Raw genomic sequence first — 16,651 nt, 5'->3', positions numbered from 1 at the left:
GCGTCGTGTGGGCGATTCCTCGTGGAAACCATGACGTGCGCATTAGTATCCGCACTGTGCATCGGTGACCCCCGGCCCCTGCTGCACAGCACAGGCAACCATTTTTTTTTCTTTCCCATGCCCAGCCGGGAAGGAAGATCGCCGCTTGTGGTTTGTTTGATAGGTGGGTTCCCGTCGCATCGAATTTTTATTCTAATTAATAATTTAAATATAAACTAATTATATATATAAATGAAGATTAATTTACGAGATAAATTTATTAAATCTACTTAGTTCATAATTTGACCATATTATGCTATAGTAAATATATGCTAATAATGAATTAATTAGATTTAATAGATTCATCTCGTGAATTAGTCTCCATTTACAAAATTAATTTTATAATTAAACTTTATTTAATATTTCCAATCAATATTTAAACATCTAATATTACAGAACTAAACTTTAACGCGGATCAAACAGCCCGTAAAAAAGAGGGACTCCCGAGCGCTCCGGCCACAGGCCCCCTGAGCTCTGGGTTCTGCGTGTGCCTCGCGCGCTTTCTCTCTCTCGTCCCGTCAATCGAGTCGCCCCACGGGTCAGTAGAGGCCGTCCCGCGCACCCCCCCCCCCCCCCCCCCGGCCCCCCTCTCGTTTTATGGCGAGACTCCCCAAAGGCCCAAACCCCACAGCCGCACGCGCGACCACCGTCACCATGGTGCCAGCCTCCGCTGCCCTGCTGCTGACCCTGCTGCTCCCGATGGCGGCCGCGGCGGCGGCGGCGGCCATGGACCCTGCCGAGAGGGAGACGCTCTTCCGCGTCATGGAGGCCGTGTCCTCCGACCGGGACTGGCGCGTCGAGAGCCCCGACCCGTGCGGCGCCCCGTGGCCGGGGCTCGAGTGCAAGCCGGCCGGCGGCAGCACGGGCGACGCCGCGGCGGCGCGCATGCACGTCACGCGGCTGGACTTCGGCGTGGAGCCCAACCCGACGTGCAAGGACGCGGCGGCCTTCCCGCCCGAGGCGTTCTCCCTGCCCCACCTCCAGTCCCTCTTCTTCGTCGACTGCTTCACCAACCCGGCGGCCACCACGGCGCTCGCCCTGCCGGCGCCCGCCAACCTCTCGGCCTCCGGCCTGCAGCAGCTCAGCATCCGGGCCAACCCGGCGCTGTCCGGCACGGTGCCGCCGGCGCTGGCCACCCTCCGGTCCCTCCAGGTGCTCACCATCTCCCAGAACGCGCTGGTCCGTGGCGGAATCCCGCCGGGCATCGGGGACCTCACGTCGCTGGTGCGGCTCGACCTCAGCTACAATTCGCTCTCCGGGCCGGTGCCCAGCCAGATTGGCCAGCTGAAGAGCTTGGTCGGCCTGGACCTGAGCTACAACTCGCTGTCCGGCGCCATCCCGGGGCGGATCGGCGAGCTGCGGCAGCTGCAGAAGCTGGACCTCAGCTCAAACAACCTCACCGGTGGCGTCCCGGACACCGTCGCCAACCTGACCTCGCTCACCTTCCTGGCGCTCAGTAACAACGGCCTGATCGGCCATTTCCCCCCGGGCATCTCCGGGCTGCGGAACCTCCAGTACCTGATCATGGACAACAACCCGATGGGCGGCCCGCTGCCCTCCGAGCTCGGCGGCCTCGCCCGCCTCCAGGAGCTCCGGCTGGCCGGCTCCGGCTACTCGGGGCCGATACCGGAGGCGTTCGGCCAGCTCTCGAGCCTGACGACGCTCTCGCTGCAGGACAACAACCTGACGGGGCCGATCCCGGCGGCGCTGAGCCGGCTGGGCAGGATGTACCACCTCAACCTGAGCAACAACGCGCTGGGCGGGGCCGTGCCGTTCGACGGCGCGTTCCTGCGGCGGCTCGGCGGGAACCTCGACCTGAGCGGCAACTCCGGGCTGTGCCTCGACGACCGGAGCGTGCTGCGGGGCGTCGGCGTCGGCGCCTGCCGCGGCGGCGCCGGCGGTGGCGTCACGTCGTCGGCTACGGGAAGAGGTTTGATGGCGGCGAGGGGTTCCCACTCCCAGGACAGCCTCCTGTTGGGGCTGCTCGGCCCAGCGTGCGTGGCCGTGTCCTGCCTTTTTGCCCTCAACGGGCACGCGCCATATTGATTGGGCTCTTGTGCTTGTCCCACCTCTGTACGTATCTGTGCGTTGCACTGTTGATTGTCAGATCAGGAGCTTACTAGCTCGTAGTACCAGTGATCTTGCATGCTGTTTTGGATGATGCTTTCACCGTGAGAACTTCCACGAATCATGAGGGTGGCACGGTGCACGGATAAGCGACGGTGAGAGAGAACAGAATCGAATTTTGTCGCTGACCCAGAAGCCCACGCCGGTCGGCCCACCATGGTCCGAATCAACGCCGCCTTCTTCATCGTCACCTGCTGCCGCCGGTCACTTGCAACGTCCTCCCGGCCTTCAACATCCTCCTCTATCAACATCCTCTATACCCCACAATCTCAATTTTCTATCCTATCTTCCAACTGCTCTTTCCCCAACCCCCAACCGCCGTGCCTCCCGCGCCCCTCCGCCCTGCCCTCCGCCCCCCTCCGCCGCCCGGCGCCCCCTCCCCCTCCGCGCCCCTCCTCCTCCGCGCCTCCCCTGCCGCCCCTCCCCCTCCGCGCCCGCCGCCCCCTCCCCCTCCGCCCCCTCCTTCTCCGCGCCTCCCCTGCCGCCCCTCCTCCTCCGCGCCCGGCGCCCCCTCCCCCTCCGCCCCCCTCCGCGCCTCCTCCTCCGCGCCTCCCCTGCCACCCCTCCCCCTCCGCGCCCGGCGCCCCCTCCCCCTCCGCGCCCCGCGCCTCCCCTGCCGCCCCCCCTTCTCCTCCGCCCGCGCCGCCTCCTCCTCCTCCTCCTCCGCCCGCCCGCGCCCCTCCTCCTCCTCCTCCGCCCGCCCGCGCCCCGCCTCCTCCTCCTCCGCCCGCCCCCCCTTCTCCTCCGCCCGCGCCTCCGCCTCCCTCCGCCCGCCGCCAGCCGCCCGCGCCGCCGCGTCCGCCTCCGCCTCCGCCCGCGCCCCTCCTCCTCCTCCTCCGCCCGCCCGCGCCCCGCCTCCTCCTCCTCCGCCCGCCCCCCTTCTCCTCCGCCCGCGCCTCCTCCTCCGCGCCGCCCGCGCCCCTCCTCCTCCTCCTCCGCCTCCGCCGCCCCTCCGCCTCCCTCCTCTGCCTCCGCCCGCGCCTCCGCCTCTCCTCCTCCGCCCGCCGCCTCCGCCTCTCCTCCTCCGCCTCCGCCTCTGAAAGTACGCCTAGAGGGGGGGTGAATAGGCGATCGTTGCTTAAAACCTGCACACAAGAATTCAGTCCGAGGCTGCCTGGCGGACCGTCCCCTGGGACTGTCCGCTGGGCACTTCCAATGTCCGCTGGGACGTCTCGGGTAAGAAATGTAACCGATTGAAAACTAAAACTTGTATACAAAATCTATTTGAATAGAAATGCTCTAATACAAGTTAGGAACACTAAATGCGGAAGCAATCTAGCACAAGATAGGTATACAAGTAGATCGGGCAAGAATACTACACGGAGGTACAAAAAGCAAGTATAACAAATGTGCAAGAGATGATGTGATGTAATCAAACACAAGAGACACAAGATTTTTCACCCGAGGTTCGAATCCACTCAAGGATTCTACGTCCCCGTTGAGGAGTCCACAAAGGACCGGGTTTCTCTCAACCCTTTCCTCTCTCAAGCAACCACAAAGGTCAAACTTGAGCTTTTCACTAGCAACAAGGGTAATACAAACTTCTCAATCCAACCACACCACGAGTTGGTTGTTCTTGAGCACCTCTAACCGTCTAGGAGCCAAGCTCCAAGAGTAATAGATGTGGAAAGCGATGGAGAATGCCAAGAGATGCCCAAGAGAGGTGAATCTCTTGGGGAGAGCTTGAATCTTGCTTGGATCTTGCTCAAACCCAACCCTAGACCAAGGATTTGGAGTGGAGAAGCTAGGGTTTTACTTTGGGGAGCTTTGGAGTGCTTAGAATGTGCTTGAGGCTCAGCTTATGCAATTTTGACCGGTGGTTTTTCGTTGGGGGTCGAAGGGGTATATATAGAGCCTCTCTAAAAACTAGCCGTTAGGCTGTTTTTAGTGTCCTGGCGGACTGTCCGCCAGGCCTGGCGGACTGTCCGCCAGGAACACTCGGGTTTGCAATCTTCTGTTCAAGGCATGGGTTCCGGATTTGGTTTATTTGTGTTCTACCACATACTTTCCACATCCCCCTTGATAGTACGGTATACCTAGACTCAAGAAAATATAAAACAAAGAATTATCTTCGCTTAAACCACATTTCTTGAACCGGTACCGTTCTCCAATTTTAACGAATCGTCGGAATTGGTTCTTCTTCTTTTCTCCTTTTTGGTTTCTTTGACCCCTGCTCATTATTCTCAATTGAAACATTAGATACACATTTAGGTTGTTATAAATCACCAAAATAGGTCATTAGGCCTAGATGCACTTTCAATCTCCCCCTTTTTGGTGATTGATGACAACCTAAATGAATCAATAAAAACAATGAATTCAATAGAGCTTGAGGAAATAAATATGTGATGAGCTCCCCCTAAATCCATGCATCCATAAGATATTCATGAACTCCATTTCATAATGAGCAAACCAAATAAAGTCAAAGCATCATGATGGGATAAAACCAAGATTAGATAAACAAGGATAAGCAATAGGTTCACAATCATAGCATAGCATCATCCATAAATAGGTTATTACAACCCAACTTAGTTCAAATACGAGATAAGCAATAAACACATAGTCTCACATACATCCAAATATCCAAATAAGTTTTTGACGACACTCAAGCTCACCATGAGTCTAAGAACACATGCTAGGATACAATCTTCTCCCCCTTTGGCATCAAGCACCAAAAAGAGAAAAGACAAACGGAAGCTAGGAGCAGCAATAACTCATCATCTAAAAAGACCATGTTAACCAATTCGATTCAAACGATCAAGAGAATCTAAGATTTTCACAAACAAGGAATACATTATTTTGAAAATCATTTTGTTGTTAAAAGGTTTACCACTAGACAAGCAAGTGTGCAACACTTTATTCCAAAATTCTAGAATCAATGATGTTTAGCTCATTCCTTAATGCACAAAATCTTTTCTCATCTAAGGGTTTGGTGAAGATATCGGCAACTTGGTCATTTGTTCTCACATGAGAGATTTCTATATCTCCTTTAAGGTTATGATCTCTCAAGAAATGATGCCGGATATCTATGTGTTTGGTTCTAGAATGCTCACAAGGATTTTCGGCTATTTTAATGGCACTCTCATTGTCACATAGGAGTGGAATACGATTCAAGGTGTAACCGTAATCCTTTAGAGTTTGTCGCATCCACAAAAGTTGAGCACAACAATGTGCGGCTGCAACATACTCCGCTTCGGCCGTGGAAAGAGCAACGGAATTTTGTTTCTTGGATGACCATGATACAAGGGATTTACCCAAAAATTGGCAAGTCCCGGATGTGCTTTTCCTATCAATTTTGCATCCGGCATAATCCGCATCGGAATAGCCAACTAGTTTGAAATTTGAACCTTTTGGGTACCAAAGACCTAGGTGAGATGTATGAACTAAATATCTCATGATTCTTTTAACAGCTCTCAAATGGCATTCCTTAGGATTTGATTGAAATCTTGCACATAAACAAACGCTAAGCATAATATCGGGCCTAGATGCACAAAGGTAAAGTAATGAGCCAATCATGGATCGATATACCTTTTGATCCACGGATTTACCTCCAATATCAAGATCAAGATGTCCATTTGTGCCCATGGGGGTCTTGATTGGCTTTGCATTCTCCATGTTAAACTTCTTGAGTATGTCATGTGTGTACTTGGTTTGGCATAGGAATGTCCCTTCCTTGAGTTGCTTGACTTGAAATCCTAGGAAGAAGTTCAACTCTCCCATCATAGACATCTCAAATCGCTTGACCATTGTTTGACTAAACTCATCACAACAACCTTTGTTAGTAGAACCAAATATGATGTCATCAACATATATTTGGCAAACAAATAAATCATTACCAACTTTTCTAGTGAATAAGGTAGAGTCGGCTTTACCAATTTTAAAACCATTTTCAATAAGAAAATCCCTAAGGCATTCATACCATGCTCTAGGTGCTTGCTTAAGCCCATAGAGCGCCTTATGGAGTTTGTAAACATGGTTAGGATACGCTTCTTCCTCAAACCCCGGTGGTTGCTCTACATATACCTCTTCCTTGATTGGGCCATTCAAGAATGCACTTTTGACATCCATTTGATAGAGCTTAAAATTATGGTGAGTAGCATAGGCAACAAGAATACGAATTGACTCAAGCCTAGCTACGGGAGCAAAAGTTTGATCAAAATCCAAACCTTCAACTTGTGAGTAACCTTTTGCCACAAGTCGTGCTTTATTTCTTGTCACCACACCATTTTCATCTTGTTTGTTGCGGAACACCCATTTGGTTCCAACAACATTTTGCTTGGGTCGCTCCACCAATGACCACACTTCATTTCTTTTGAAGTTGTTGAGTTCCTCTTGCATGGCCATTACCCAATCCGCATCTTGTAGAGCATCTTCCACCTTAAGAGGTTCAAGAAAAGAAACAAAGGAGTAATGCTCACAAAAAGTAGCAATACGAGAACGAGTAGTTACTCCCTTTGCAATGTCACCAAGAATGTTGTCCACGGGGTGATCTCGTTGAACACTTTGGTGCACTCTAGGATGTGGCACTTGATTTCTTGACTCCTCTTGTTCATCATCTCTCTCTTCTTCATCTTGTTCAACACTTCCCCCTTGATCATTGCCATCTCCTTGATGATCATCATCTTGAGTTGGAGGAGATGCCTTGGTTGAAGATTGTTGACCTTGATCATTGCTTGATTCTTGAGAACGTACATCTCCAATTGACATGTTCCTTAAAGCTTCAATTGGAGCTTCTTCATCATCTAGTTCATCAAGATCAACTTGCTCTCCTTGAGAGCCATTAGTCTCATCAAACACCACATCACATGAGATTTCAACACATCCGGAGATTTTGTTGAATACTCGATATGCACGTGAGTTTGAATCATAACCAAGTAAAAAACCTTCCATAGCTTTAGGAGCAAACTTAGAGTTCTTAGCTTTCTTGTTGAGAATATAACATTTGCTCCCAAAAACTCTAAAATATGAAACATTGGGTTTGTTACCGGTGAGAAGCTCATAGGAAGTTTTCTTTAGTAGACGATGAAGATAAAGTCGGTTGATGGCATGACAAGCGGTATTGACCGCTTCCGCCCAAAACCGGTCGGAAGTCTTGTACTCATCAAGCATTGTTCTTGCCATCTCAATGAGCGTGCGGTTCTTCCTCTCCGCCACCCCATTTTGTTGAGGTGCATAGGGAGCGGAGAACTCATGCTTGATTCCTTCTTCATCCAAGTAGTTATCTACTTGAGTGTTCTTGAACTCACTCCCGTTGTCGCTTCTAATCTTCTTGATCCTTAAGTTGAACTCGTTTTGAGCTCTCCTTAAGAATTTCTTGAGAACCCCTTGAGTTTCACTTTTATCATGCAAAAAGAATACCCAAGTGAAACGTGTATAATCATCAACAATGACTAAGCCATATTTGTTACCGCCGATGCTTATGTAGGCAATAGGACCAAACAAATCCATATGAAGTAGTTCCAATGGTCTACTTGTTGTCATGATGTTCTTGGTGGGATGGCTAGATCCAACTTGCTTTCCTGCTTGACATGCTCCACAAGGCCTATCTTTCTCAAATACAACATTTGTTAGTCCTACGACATGACCACCTTTTAGGAGCTTGTGAAGATTTCTCATACCAACATGGGCTAGGCGGCGATGCCACAACCAACCCATGTTGGATTTTGCAATTAAGCATGTATCAAGTTGAGCTTTATCTTTAGTGAAGTCCACTATATAAAGCTTTCCCTTTAATACACCCTTAAACGCAACCGAGCCATCACTTCTCCTATAGACGGTCACTCCTTCATCGGTAAACATACAATTGTAACCCATGTTACAAAGTTGCGACACGGATAGCAAGTTGTAATCTAGGGTTTCAACAAGAAAAACTTTTGAAATGAAGTGCTCGGAAGATATAGCAATGTTACCGAAACCCAATACTCTTCCTTGGCTATTGTCACCAAAAGAGATTAAGTCGGTAGGGTCGTCGTTCTCTTCATAAGTTGAAAACATGCTTCTTTCTCCGGTCATGTGGTTAGTGCATCCACTATCAATGATCCACTTTGATCCACCGGAGGCATAGCCCTGCAAAACAGATTTAGACTTTGTTTTTAGGTACCCAAACTTGCTTGGGTCCTCTTACATTAGTCACAAGTGATTTGGGCACCCACACACAAGTCTTTGGACTCTTGTGGTGTGGCCCAACATATTTAGCAAACACTCTTCCAAACTTGTTTCTCATAATCACATAAGATGCATTAAAGTCATAGAAATGATTAGTAGGAAGCTTTGATGCATTGGAAGAAGTGAGGCGAAAGGCTGAAATTCTGCCACCCGAGCGTTCCTGGCGGACTGTCCGCTGGGTCCTGGCGGACTGTCCGCCAGGCCTGGCGGACTGTCCGCCAGGCACTCTCAGGTGCCCAGTTCCGGAAGCAATTTTCCCATTTGTTGCTTCCCTTACAAACTTAGGAAACTCATGCCCATTGATCTTGATTCTTGCATTATGCTTTTCAAAACGTTGAAAACCAATACCATCCTTGATGTTGGGGCGTCTTGAGTTCAAGTATGCACCTCTTGCATATTTGAGTTTTTCCTCCTCAAGATCCTTCTTCTTTTGTTGTGCTTCACTTTCTAGGGATGTGATCTTGACTTTCAAGCTTTCAATCAACTTTACGTTAGTAGCACATGCATCAACATCAATATCCTTGCATCTAATGCATGATTGTGCTATGGAGAGACTAGTTGATGAGTCATGTTGAGATGTTGAGGCATTGGACAAGAAAGTGTCAAATTGCAATTCAAAGCTTTTGTTTAAGCAAATAAGTTCATCTTGAAGTGCAACATTTGCACTCTTGAGACTAGTATTAGTCTCCTTGCTTTCCACAAGTTCCTTGTCCAAGGCCTTACATTTTTCTTCTTGCTTAGTTATGAGCTCCTTGAGTTCAAGGTTTCTTTTCTTTTCAATAATGAGCAAGTTTTCTTGTTTCTCAAGGATATCATTCTTCTCATTTAGCTCTTCTATGAGTTCGTTAAACTTAGCAATAGCATTTTTGTCTAGATTCTTGAACATAGCAATCATATCAATATCATTATCATTTTCATTAGAGCTACTAGATGTACTTTCATCATCACTAGTAGTATACTTAGGAGAAGAGCATGGGATGTATTTTACCTTTCTTTTACCTCCCCTTGCCATAAGACAAGTGTGAGTGATGTTTTTCCCATCCTTGAGGTTGGGGAAGAGAGAAGTCTTGTTAAAAGCAAGTGTGGCCACATCTTCTTCATCCGAGTCGGAGCTCTCATCATCGGAGTCCCACTCCTTGCCAAGATGTGCTTCACCACTTTGTTTTTTCTTGAAGAACTTCTTGTCCTTGGTGAAGTATTTCTTCTCCTTCTTATCCTTCTTCTTCTCTTCCTTGTCTTCTTTCTTCTCATATGGGCAATTTGCAATGAAATGCCCACTCTTGCCACAATTGTAGCAATTTCTCTTTGTCCTTCTCTTGGAGCTCTCATGCCTCTTGTTGCTCTTGTAGTTGCGGTTTCTCATCAATTTGTTAAAGTTCTTCATGAGAAGAGCCATGTCATCATCATCAAGACTTGAGCTATCGCTCTCATTGTCACTTGATGAGGACTCTTGGACAACTTTCTTGCTCTTTTCCTTCTTATTTGCCTTGAGGGCAATGTCTTGTCCTCTTGAGGTTGAGGTTCCCTTGGACAAGCTCTTGACATATTTGGCCTCACTTTCCATCATCTCATGGTTGATGATCTTGCCAAGAACTTCTTCCAGTGTCATCCTTTTGTAGTTAGGGCTTTCCCTTATCATGGTACATAAGGTTATGTTTCTCACCGAAAAGGCCCTAATCATCCTCTTGACCACTTCATGGTCGGTCCACTTCTTACTTCCAAGGTTTCTCACTTGATTGATCATCTTCTTGAGCCTTGTGTACATCTCTTGGGGAGTTTCATCATCCAAGATGGCAAACCTCCCAAGTTCTCCTTCAAGCATCTCAATTCTTGCTTTCCGAATACTCTTGGTGCCTTCATGTGCCACTTTGAGAGTATCCCATATCTCTTTTGCACTTTGCAATCCATCCACTTTATCAAATTCCTCTCTACTCAAGGATGAGAGGAGAATGGTTGCGGCTTGAGCATTGCGGTGGAATAATTGTTGCATGGTTGGTCCAAAACTTTCATCATCGCTATCCGGTTGCTCAATACCTACACAAACAATCTCCCAAAGACTAGGGTGAAGAGAAAACAAGTGCCATCTCATGTTAGTCCTCCATTGGGAGTAGTTAGTTCCATCAAAGTGTGGGGGTTTTCCAAGAGAAACGGAAAGAAAATTGTTGTTGGAACTCATGTTATCATAATTGAAAGGAGTGCGAGAGTAATTAGAAGTAACCGATTTCTTCTTCTTCCTTCTCTTGATGTAGATGGACCCTTCATCACTACTTGATGTTGAGGATGAGGATGACTCAATCACTATCCTCTTGCTCTTGCTCTTGCTCTTACTCTTTTTCTTGTGATCTCCACTCTTCTTGGAGCAATCGGATACATCAAACTTGGCGTTGTCGTCTTCCTTGTGTATCTCATCTTCTTTGCCCTTGTTCTTCTCAAGACTCTTGTGTGAATCTTCTCCGGCCATGATCTCCTCGAGTTGTTAGACTCAAATTTGAGGAACCAAGCTCTGATACCACTTGAAAGTACGCCTAGAGGGGGGGTGAATAGGCGATCGTTGCTTAAAACCTGCACACAAGAATTCAGTCCGAGGCTGCCTGGCGGACCGTCCCCTGGGACTGTCCGCTGGGCACTTCCAATGTCCGCTGGGACGTCTCGGGTAAGAAATGTAACCGATTGAAAACTAAAACTTGTATACAAAATCTATTTGAATAGAAATGCTCTAATACAAGTTAGGAACACTAAATGCGGAAGCAATCTAGCACAAGATAGGTATACAAGTAGATCGGGCAAGAATACTACACGGAGGTACAAAAAGCAAGTATAACAAATGTGCAAGAGATGATGTGATGTAATCAAACACAAGAGACACAAGATTTTTCACCCGAGGTTCGAATCCACTCAAGGATTCTACGTCCCCGTTGAGGAGTCCACAAAGGACCGGGTTTCTCTCAACCCTTTCCTCTCTCAAGCAACCACAAAGGTCAAACTTGAGCTTTTCACTAGCAACAAGGGTAATACAAACTTCTCAATCCAACCACACCACGAGTTGGTTGTTCTTGAGCACCTCTAACCGTCTAGGAGCCAAGCTCCAAGAGTAATAGATGTGGAAAGCGATGGAGAATGCCAAGAGATGCCCAAGAGAGGTGAATCTCTTGGGGAGAGCTTGAATCTTGCTTGGATCTTGCTCAAACCCAACCCTAGACCAAGGATTTGGAGTGGAGAAGCTAGGGTTTTACTTTGGGGAGCTTTGGAGTGCTTAGAATGTGCTTGAGGCTCAGCTTATGCAATTTTGACCGGTGGTTTTTCGTTGGGGGTCGAAGGGGTATATATAGAGCCTCTCTAAAAACTAGCCGTTAGGCTGTTTTTAGTGTCCTGGCGGACTGTCCGCCAGGCCTGGCGGACTGTCCGCCAGGAACACTCGGGTTTGCAATCTTCTGTTCAAGGCATGGGTTCCGGATTTGGTTTATTTGTGTTCTACCACATACTTTCCACATCCCCCTTGATAGTACGGTATACCTAGACTCAAGAAAATATAAAACAAAGAATTATCTTCGCTTAAACCACATTTCTTGAACCGGTACCGTTCTCCAATTTTAACGAATCGTCGGAATTGGTTCTTCTTCTTTTCTCCTTTTTGGTTTCTTTGACCCCTGCTCATTATTCTCAATTGAAACATTAGATACACATTTAGGTTGTTATAAATCACCAAAATAGGTCATTAGGCCTAGATGCACTTTCAGCCTCCGCCCGCCGCCCGCGCCTCCGCCTCCGCGCCCCGCCGCAGCCCCTCCGCGCCCCGCCGTCCGCGCCCCGCCGGCCGCGCCCCGGCGCTCCGGCCGCGCCCCGCCGCCCCGCCGCTGACGCATGGCAGTGGCACCGGGATGGAGGACGCCGCGCGGCCCTTCCTCTGTGCGGGACGCAGCGTTCCTCCTCCATTTTGGAGCACGCGATAGCGGATGCCGTTGGAGCCTCACCGGAGCTACAGTGTCCCGTATTTTTACGGAACGGGACGTTTTACCGGGTCTCGCTGGAGACAGCCTCAGTGACCCGGCTGCAAAGGAAAGTACTGTGGAGGATGTGTATCCATCGGTTGTTGCCTCCCTTTCCCCGTTCCTCCGAAGCCCCGTCGGTGAAATGCCCCCGTGACCACCCTTTCCACAAGCGATCTCCCACCTGCCGGCTGTGTTGAAATGCCCTTCCACTCGTGACTTTGTCTTACACTAACTATAGAATAGAGATGAAGCCCCGAAGATCCAAACCATAGTCCAGCGGAGACTGCAAGAGATATGACCTAGTAGCACATTAGAGAACGATGACAGCAACACTAAGTTACCGCTCGATCGGCTGCCAGTTTTTGTTGCACAACGCGCAACGTCACGAGCATGTGCCGCATTCCAACTTGCCACCCCCGTCTGACAGCAAGTCATTTACACATCTGCCGTACATCCGTACTCGTGTACATGGAGGATGGAGCACACCGCACACGGTCGTGGCTCTAGATCGTGTTCTGAGTACCGAGCCACCAGCCAACGAGAGTCGCGCAGGCGGTGATCGCAGCACGCGTTCCGTACGTGTTCCGACGGAAGGACGGGACCGCGCCGGCCGGCCAGCGTTGAACGGCGGCGAGACACGGGAAGGAAAGGAGAAGGGGAAAGAAAAAGGCGACCAACGGATCGAGCAACAGTGAACAATGGCAGAAAAGAGAGAGAAACAGCGGACGCCGTCTCCGCCGGCCGGCCGCCGCCGTACCGTCACCGTCCGCCTGCTAAGCTGCCTGTCTGGTCAGCGGCGGCGGGCCCGGCCCGTTCCGAGCCGTCAGCCGCGTTGGTGACAGCGTGCGTGGGCGTGGTCGAGGCGCACGGGCACGCCAACGTGGGGGCGCGGCGCTGCGGCGAGGCAGGCCGCCAGTGTGAAGTGAAGGGCGGGGTGGGGGGTTCGGATGGCGACGTGAATGGGGCGCCCGGCGGGCGAGCCGGGAGTCAGGTACCTGCGCACTGCGAGTCGTACGCACGTGTCTCGCTTTGCCCGGCTGCCTCGGAGGACGCGCCCCGCCGTGTTGGCAGCTTGAAGCGTCGGTGGCTCTGGGCGCCAGGCGCCCAGGCTTTGGTGCTCGCCTGCCGCCATTGCCTCCTGTCTCACGGGCTGCATCGCGGCGTCTGACGATGTTTGACTGGACATGTCGGGTGGGTAAACACGCTGAGGCTGCTTGTGCAAATGGTTGCAAAGAGATGGCGTGAGCCTGGATAACGCAGGCGCGCTCGCTTGGTTATCTCACTTAGGCTTTGTTTAGATGCAGATCAAATTTTAAGTTTGCGTTACATTTTGAAGTTCCAATCTAAACGGGCTGGTTGTAAAAAATTTGGCCTGCATCTAAACAAGGTCTTTGAGTTCAAAAGTTTCCAACCCATAGCTGTACTTGCAATTTGGGTTAGAAAAACTTGGAATCTAAACAAGGACTTAACTCTGTTTAGGTAGGTCGTGAAGGGTGTCAGGGTGTGATCGTGTTTGGTGCAAGAACGCGGGCTGATTTGCGAGTGCGACCTCCTCTTCTCTCGTGCTGGAATTTTTTGAAGCTTGGTCCATTAATAAATTTAGAAATTTTAATAAATCTTAATGTCTATATATGGTTAAAATTTAATCCCACCTTATCGGTGGAGGAGTAGGTTGACCAACATAAATATAAAAAGGTTGTCTCCGCTCCTCCAAGCTATATGATTGGGGAGGAAAGATAAACACCACGCGCGCATGCACGTCTCGCCTCGCCGGGCTCGGGGCAGGGCGAAGGGCGCGGGCGCGTGGCACCTGTGTGAATGGTCCGCCGAAATCCGGCCCCTCGCCTTGCGGGGGCACGGCTTCCTTTTATAGTTTTAATTTTTGGTGATTTGGTTCCTAAGTCTGCGAGATATGAAAGTCTAAACACTAAATCTAATCGGTTTAGATCCCGATCACGACGCGAGGTCGGTTTGACTTTCCTATATATATATGACTCATCGGCCTCCACCAAAGATACATAAAAAACCTAGAGTGTTTATCTCTTCTCGTTGCTGCGCCACCACAGTAGTCTTCTCCATCCCGAGTACTGGCGTGCACCGGCGAACGGGAGAGCAGATCTCTGGAACTCTTCGCCTTTAGGATCCTGCATCGGGAGATGGCGAATAAGATTTTTGGAAGCGCTTTTATGCGACTACTCAAGATCTTTGCCACGGCGCGTCTTCCAGCCAACTCCATCGCCTCACGGGCCAACCGTCTTCATCGTCTTCAATAAAGACAGTTCGCCGTCCTCAATCCTCCAGCCAATTGATCTGATTGCTTCTTAAGCATTTATCCTGAATTGCATGCTAATTCCTATATTTATTATAATTTATTTCATACAAAATTTAATATTGCATCTCACTACACAACATGAAGTTGCGTCAGGGTCGTCTCGTCCCCGCTGGTGAGAAAGGCTAAGTCCAGGGTACCACTCGGGTTAGCATGGCAGGAATAACCCAAGCGACCAAATAGCTGGCTCGGTATGAAATGGGGCCTCGTCCAGGGGGTAGCAGGGCTGCCAATCACACTTGCTTTGATATATGGACTTCTCCTTGTGAGTTGTCTGTTCTACCGCCACTTCTGTTGCGCGGGCCTGTCGGTTTTCACGGATTTTCTCTTCCTGCACTTTAGCCATCGCGGCATCTTTCCACGCAACCCTCCCTCTGTGTCTCTGGCTCTCTGCAAAGCGCCCACCATGCCGGCTCAGCCCAATGGCAAATTCTGACGATCGCCTCAGCGCACACGAACCAACCACGCTCTCTCCATCGACAAAGGTGCTTCCATGCTAACAGACGCAGGGCTGGGCCCATGAACGTGTATGTCTACAAAAAATTATCTCAAATTATGAACTGGTGATAGCGCATGCGAGGATTTAAGTTCATGCAAATTTTAAGGCCAGGAAAAAACAACCTTTGTAAGACGAGAAAAGAGAATTCAGCGTGTGACGGTTGCAGCTGTTCTTTTTTTTGAAACAGTGTTGCAGCTGTTCAGGTCTTAACTCGCAACGCACAACTAGTCTCATGCCATTTTCCTTTTTTTAATTCTTCATGTATGAACTTCTGCAGGAAGATTATTAAGGACTCCGTTTCACAGGGGAGGTTGGGATATCCGGTGCAATCTGCATACAAGTATCACAGTCATACCGCCTGCTATCTCAGGTTTCGTCCACGTTGTTTCTTCTCATCTGGCTGTTAGAGTTTCAAGTCGCGCTCCTCTCGACATCTTCGATGTGTCCGCCAGTGGGGGTGACAAAGGGGAACCCGGTGAGGGATCTGCCCACCCGAAGCTGTGCCGTACATGGCAAAATTCGATTAGGGTTTGGCTAGCCATGCATGGCGATGAGTAGCAAAAGCAAGACGCAATGAATGTCATAGTTTGGAACTTTTGAGGGGTTGGGAACGCCCGACAATTCGTGATTTAAACGCCTTAGTGCGTCAACATAACCCTAAGTTGGTCTTTTATCGGAAAATATGATTAGTGAGAGTCGTGTGAAAAATTTAAGATGGAGATTAGGTTTGAAAGGTTGTTTAGCAGTAGATAGTCGTGGCAAACATGGAGGTCTTGCTTTGTTTTTTGATGAGAACATCCAAGTTAAGTTATTGTCGACTGATGAACGCTATATTGATGTCTCCGTGCAGGATAATCCAAATGCGAACCCTTGGCGGGTCAGGTTTGTGTACGGGGAGCCTCGCGTTGAGGACAGACATCGTATGCGGGAAATTTTGCAGCGGCTAAAAACTCGGTCTAGAGAACCGTGGCTTGTGGTTGGGGATTTTAACGAGGCCATGTGGCAATACGAGCATTTCTCTGAAACAAAGAGAGGGGAAAAACAAATGGCTGATTTCCGAGAGGTGTTGGACTTCTGCGGTTTGAAGGATATTGGTTTCTTGGGATTACCATGGACTTATGATAATAAAAAGCCTGGTAATAGGAATGTTAAAGTTCGCTTAGATAGAGGGGTTGCGGCCAGGAGTTGGCTGAATCGTTTCTTCGATGCTTGGATCACCCACTTGACCTCTCCATGTTCTAACCATTGCCCGCTTTTGTTGGCAGTGCAGCAGGAGAAGAGGGAAAAAGGTGGTGGACGCCAAGTCTACTATGAGATCATGTGGGAACGTGAGGCTTCGCTGGGGAGCGCATCGAGCAGGCATGGGGGCAGGAGAACACGAAGGGCGATCTGGGAGTAATTCACCATGCTTTAAAAAAATACTTTGCAGTCGCTGAAACAATGGAGTATGGCACATTTTGGCTCAGTCAGGAAAGAATTTGAACGGCTGAGAGAACTGCTAGCTGA

The 16,651-nt window shown here is 49.5% G+C and overlaps 1 protein-coding gene across 1 annotated transcript; it reads left to right on the top strand.

Annotated features, from left to right (window-relative positions):
* The first annotated feature begins 651 nt into the window (after nt 1-651).
* Nucleotides 652-2,085, top strand: LOC112892394 (receptor like protein 29). The gene has a single exon (XM_025959570.1). The coding sequence runs from the start codon at nt 694-696 to the stop codon at nt 2,083-2,085; it is 1,392 nt and encodes a 463-aa protein (XP_025815355.1). The 5' UTR covers nt 652-693.
* Nucleotides 2,086-16,651: the final 14,566 nt, after the last annotated feature.

The sequence above is a fragment of the Panicum hallii genome, chromosome 5 (assembly GCF_002211085.1).
Source record: "Panicum hallii strain FIL2 chromosome 5, PHallii_v3.1, whole genome shotgun sequence".
Lineage (NCBI taxonomy): Eukaryota > Viridiplantae > Streptophyta > Magnoliopsida > Poales > Poaceae > Panicum > Panicum hallii.
Note: the sequence above shows the minus strand (reverse complement) of the source record. Positions and strands in the feature narration are given on the sequence as shown.

What these genes read in the sequence shown, in the direction of transcription:
- LOC112892394 (XM_025959570.1), top strand. Translation starts at nt 694, where the DNA reads ATGGTGCCAGCCTCCGCTGCCCTGCTGCTGACCCTGCTGCTCCCGATG.